The 5,909-nt window shown below is 38.1% G+C and overlaps 1 protein-coding gene across 1 annotated transcript; it reads right to left on the bottom strand.

Annotated features, from left to right (window-relative positions):
• Window positions 1-1,039: 1,039 nt before the first annotated feature.
• LOC138053923 (P2X purinoceptor 7-like) lies at window positions 1,040-2,737 on the bottom strand. The gene is made up of 4 exons (XM_068900453.1): window positions 2,720-2,737; window positions 2,054-2,282; window positions 1,611-1,743; window positions 1,040-1,259 (listed from the first exon to the last, which is right to left on the bottom strand). The coding sequence occupies exons 1-4, from the start codon at window positions 2,735-2,737 to the stop codon at window positions 1,040-1,042; spliced, it is 600 nt and encodes a 199-aa protein (XP_068756554.1).
• Between the last annotated feature and the right edge of the window lie 3,172 nt (window positions 2,738-5,909).

Genomic DNA, 5,909 nt, shown 5'->3' with positions numbered 1-5,909 from the left:
GTGACCATCCACCACTTTCACCAGAGCAGCAGCGCAAGAAGAAGTGGCTCAAGCCTGGTAGTGCAGCACATACAGCACTTGTAAACATTGTTAACGATAAGCTTCTCCTGAAAGACATCATCCACCTCACACAGTTTGTGCACACCACAGCTCTAGAAGTGTATCATTCAATGTACCTGAAGTACTTGCCAAAGCTGCAACACTTCACCCATGATGTCATGAAAGTTGGTACTATGTTGGCAGCACTTGACCACAACAACAACGTTAACAGACCACAGGTAAGCTTCTTGAGATTTTCCCCCTTCTGCAGTGGATAAATTAATAGATGGCTTGTGAAAGAGCAGAAATTATATTTTGTGTAACTCATACTCCAAATCAGTTAATTAATAAAAGAAAGGTTTATTAATATACATACTTTACTTCAAACTAGGCCATCATCCAAGCTGGCAAATGTCACGGGGAGCCTAGATTTAAAATCTCCTGGAACAAGGTGTCCAAGAGATTTGGAGCTGAACCAGTCCCGGAAGAGAAGTCCTATGAATATCTTGAGGACATGCTGCAAACAGCATTTTTGTTGGCAGCATCAGGAAAGAAGCCAGCCCCTAAGCACAAAGATAGGTTTGGGGTTATGGCACCACTACAAAGGCCTAATCGGAATGACATTATTGAAGCAAGAGTCCGGTTATCTAGATTTAAGAAGAATTAGCTCCTCTGCTAGCTATAGTTTAACCTACAACTAGACTCCATGTGCAAATTTATTAATACAGGGTCACTTATAAATATATTTATTGAGCAATTTTCATTTCAGTGTGGGAAAACCAAAACCCTAAGTTCTTACCTGGCTAATCTCAAATGACAAAGACGATCCAATGAACCAATCATAAGATAGAGCAACATAATATGTCAATGTTCTTTGTAAACTATCATAGACTCTTGCTTAAAATTTACAAAATCGTTTCTCTTTGTTAAAAGAAATATAATTAAGTTCCTTGAAGATACATGTTATCTGATTAAAATATTGTTTTACAGTGAAAATATTTTATATATTTAAAAAGTCTCTCCAGGCTTCATCAAGCTCACTGTCAAATGAGCTGTCATCATCATCTCCTGCTATGTATCCTGTGTACATGCCATCTAGTGTGGGAAATGTAGCTCTGATTTTTTTTACAGCACAAGATTGTATTACACGGCGAATGTTTTTACCAAGGTAGCCATGGGCCCACCAGGTAAACTGCCTGTATGCAGCATACCGCAATGACCTGAATAAGAAAATTTTCCAAAATGAGGAGAAAAATATTGTAAGCTATGTTTGCCAATAAATAAAAGCTTAATTTTAAGCTTAACTTGAGTGAAGGTACAGCAATGTGTTGACCAGATTTCATTTTTAGTTTTTCTTTTGTAATGAATATCACTTATAAATATATTGCAGTAGTGTCCTGTTAATAACAGTTGTCTGAAGCATTTTCTGGAACATCATTTATCATCCCAAATAAAAATATTACTTTTGTTTATGTTGTTGAATTTGCTGCATGAGCAATCTGTCTTCTCACTAAAAAGCAAAAACCGATTAAGTCGTTTGATAAACTAGATTTTTACACAAGATAACACACCTGTTAGATACTTGTTCCCTATCAGGAAGGCCAGCACTTTCACAATCGTGCAAGCTGACCAAAGCGGTCCATAGTACATCTCTGTTGAGGCACACCGCCTCAAAACTATCGTGTGAAGTAATGCAAGACAGGTCTAGGACGGAATGTCCGGGACAACAGTTAAGTTAGTTCGATCTTTCTGACGAATTTTATACTATAATGGGATCAGGCCACAAATGGTTATTTCTAACAGTACAGAAAACGTTCTCTGTACATTAAATTTCTAAAGAATCAAATGGCCTTTATGAACGAGCAATCTCAAAACAAAGAAATTAACAACAGTTTAATTCCATTACCACAGATTTATTACCACCTCATTTGTTTATACAAAAATAGCTTAAGAAACATGGCTTTTTGGAAAAAAAAAGCATCGATGACCTCTTTACATATACATTGCAGTGTACCTTCAACAATTTTGGACAAAAATGTCAGCTCTTTACAGCAAACGCATTCTTTTTCACTCGGCATTGCAACACATCGTTCACATGAGCACCAACACGTGTTTGACCGGCGATTCTCGTTTCCTTCATTTGAAACTGAATCTTCTTCTTCTTCTCCTTCTTCTTCTTCTGTGGCACTTTGTGGTTGTTCTTCGCTAGAAGAATACTCCGGCTCAAACTGATACGGCGAAATCTACGACATGTTTACAATAAACACAGCATGGATCAGGTCAGCAGATTGCAGCGAGCGACCACGATACGTCATCAGCCCACAGTGCACTGCGCGCTATTCAAGATGGCTGCCGCCGGAAGTTCAAAGTGGCTGAAAGGCTGTTCTTTGAAAATCGAAAAGAAAATCAGTTTGCTAGGTATATGAGGGGTGATTACCGCCAAAATTAAGTTTGGAATTTTATTATGCTGTTTGCCGATGTGGTTTTTAATATTTTCACTGGTGTTTTGGATGTTACGAATTGTATTTAACATGTTCTCAATGATGTTCGCCAAAATGTCGCTGCTGTTTTGTAGTTTCTGTATTCGATTATTCAGAACGAATAATGTTTGTGTCGTTCCATATGGTGTTATGCGAAACCTCGATGCTATTATTCGTGTCCGTATGGTGTTACGCAAAACCTCGATGCTATTATTCATGTTTCGAATTATGTTAGTCTTAATCCGGGTCTTCAGAGAGATCAACCGCTATGGTCTGGGGCGAGTCATAATTTAATTATGCATGTTTTTTTCCCTCGGAAAGAGAATTTATGCAACCCTCGCAAAGCTGCAAGATGGCGGAAGGCAGCAGTTCTTCTCGCACGCCTCGTGAGAGGGTGGTCAGCCTTCTTCGCGTTGTGCAAAATTTACTTGAAGAATCCAACGAAGTTTCGGTAACAGGTGCTTCAAATGAGCCAAATCATGGATCTTCAATGCAGCAAGGAGTACAAAATGCAAACAATGGTGGTTCCAGTCGGCAGAATATAAACGACTCTGCACGACAGATTGATAACAGCAACAGGCAAGGGCTTATCATGCAGAATTTTAGAAATCTCTTTGCCAGGTATTCGGCTTCATCACGGAATCAGTCACGACCATCACGGCCTCCACCAGCGAAGCGCCAAAAGAGTGGCTTTTATGTCCCAAAGGAAACTTGGACGCACGAGTTCTTCTGTCTGGCTGATTGTGCAGCTGAAAGTGCTCCATCACGTAGTGAAAAGTTCGAGTTACAGTTGGCCGGTCTCGGTAGAAAGAAGATCGTGTTCGGTTCTAGAGATAATGCTGTACAAGTAAAAGAGAAGCTTGAGCAAGCGTACCCAAAACTGGATAAAGGAGGCGGATTTGAAATTTTAAGAAGTGGTAATTCGACTTCCGTGCGCGGTTTGTGCGTCCTAAAGCCTCCAACGTCGACTGGTTACAGTGTAAATTTTTTAAGAAATGAATCTGGCCTAGGCCAAGCTCTTGCTTACATACGCCCCCTGCAGAGAAGTTTAGATACTTCACCGTCAGAGGTACGTGCAGTTAATAGGCTTAAATGTGCTGTAAATTATAGACTGACCTAAAGTATTGAATGCTTATTTTCTAACGCTTTTTGATGAATGAAAAATAAAAACAGCTGGTGAAAGTGTTAATGCAAGGAGGAACCATAAAATCATTCGGAACTTCCCCCCCCCCTCCCCCGTCTCCCCCTCCAGACAGGGAGAGTGTGTACCCTGTAAATTTAGTCTGTAATTGCTTACACTACGAGAAAAGTTGCTTTGTTAGTTTCCAAAACTGTTGACACAAGTACCCTGCACACCCCCAACTTTTCTGTATAATTTATTTGCATTTGGGGGGGGGGGGGGAGGTGCCAGTCAGGTTTAGGAAAGGAAGTTGAAAGGTCTATATTGTGTCTCAAGATTGTAAACCTCGCCTATTACTTTTCCTGAAAATTGCATCTTTCTATATCTTGAATAGCGATGCACCACTTGCTGTTGTCTTTCATTTCTGGCCTTGTGTATTTGAAACCCCTGTAGACTTAGGTTAAGTGCTATCCATTTTACTCTACATAATCATTGTATTTTGATGTCCAGTTTTTGTCCCTATCCTTTTGCATATAATTCATGAGAACTTAAGATATTACTAAAGGAGAACTGAATGTTTTGGTGCAAGATTTAATCAGGATGAAATATCTAGCCATCAATTTTCGTTGTTTGTAACGCATAAACATTTTTCCAATCTTACCAATTCTAAAATAAAGAGAACCTACAATGTACTCCACCCACCTCAATTTTGAAGTCAAAATTTAATAAGACTTGCTCTGTATTAGGAAAGTGGTGTTCAGGATTCACATCACGTGGGAGATAATATACCTCAAGTGGAATGTGTGAAGTGCAAAGTCATGATGCCTGTTACAGCCATTAAACAGCACATGCTTGTCTGCCCTGCAGATGACTTACATGACATCCCCTTGGAGGTGCCATCTACATCTAGTCAGGTACAGTTTAGTCGTTACACAATGTGTTTTGAGTTGAAGAATGTAGGTGTTCTGAGTATTGTAACATCCTCAACCTAGCGGCTAAGGTAAATGTTTCAGGTGCCGAAATTCTACAATAGTTTACATCGTAATGATATTAAGAAATTAGTGGTCTATTAATAATTGAATTATATTTCCATTTTTAGTAGGAAAATCTTTTTTTTTTTTTCTCAATGCACTTTTATTTACAGGATTAATGCTTACACTACTTACAGCGCTTCTATTATACTTACAAATTTACTATGCTATACTTCTTACACTACTTATACTTAATACACCACTTACTTAGCAGGATGATCTTGAAGACCAGTGTTACTTCCCATCAATGGCCAATACTAGCTCACAGGATAAATTGCCTTCTGAGAGCAATCAAGATTCTCTCCAGGTATTTCCACTTCAACTTTAAAAAACATTGTTTCCCGTAAAATTGCAAATGTGTTGACATCAACAATTAACAGATCGACAATTTTTTGTTTTCTCTTCAGATATTTGAATGGACCATTACAATTTATTTGAGTAACATAAAATAATGATTATGTTAAATGTTGTGACTGACCCTCATACTACGTTAAATGTCAATAATGCAGTAATTTTTATTTTGTAATTCAGTGATGCAGGTTTTGAAATCTAGCATAACAATCATTACCACTTGTCTATCAGATGTAAATGTTTTGAAAGTAGTAAGTCATTCAATCAGTCAGCCAGTAAGTGAACAATTTATGTAGTAAAGGTGACACTAAATTATAGCAAAAAGGTAATAAATAGGTGAACGATACTGCTGCTGTTGGATTCTGGAATGAGGGATATTACTTCATAGGTTTCCGTAAGAAGTATTAATTTTTAACCTAGTGACAAATGTGGCTGGGAGTTCTTCACTGGTATTCCTGCAGAATATGGATGCCCTTACTATTTTAATATTTTTTGTAGGAATCTGATGCTCTGGCTGAATTAAGTGCACTTTTTCCAGACAAAAGTATAGACACTATCCGAGCAATCTTGGCAGACAGTGGAGGAGATAAAAGTGTGGCTGCATCAAGGCTTATCCAGTGGTCTGCTGGGACATGTAAGCTACCTATACAAGTTTATTACTTAAATGTGAATAATGGTAGATCTCTGAACTTTACCTGTCTCTAATGTTATTACAACAAAGCAGAGGTCCTTGGTATTGTGTAGTGGTAAGGTTGCTTGCATTTTTTTGCTCCAACATAATTATTTTTCTGATTACCATGGAATCCTTCATTGGAGACAGTTATACTTATCTGTTCTTTCATTTGGTTTTGAAATTGTTATTTCATTTCATTTGAAATAAGAGCCTTT

Source organism: Montipora capricornis, chromosome 6 (assembly GCF_036669925.1).
Source record: "Montipora capricornis isolate CH-2021 chromosome 6, ASM3666992v2, whole genome shotgun sequence".
In the NCBI taxonomy this organism is placed as follows: domain Eukaryota; kingdom Metazoa; phylum Cnidaria; class Anthozoa; order Scleractinia; family Acroporidae; genus Montipora; species Montipora capricornis.
Note: the sequence above shows the minus strand (reverse complement) of the source record. Positions and strands in the feature narration are given on the sequence as shown.

Bases quoted from the DNA above. Each gene is read 5' to 3' on its own strand.
- LOC138053923 (XM_068900453.1), bottom strand. The intron at 1,744-2,053 runs GTACACTGCAAT...ATTCCGTCCTAG, and splicing joins TTTGTCCAAAATTGTTGAAG to ACCTGTCTTGCATTACTTCA. The intron at 1,260-1,610 runs GTGTGTTATCTT...TTTCTTATTCAG, and splicing joins AGGGAACAAGTATCTAACAG to GTCATTGCGGTATGCTGCAT.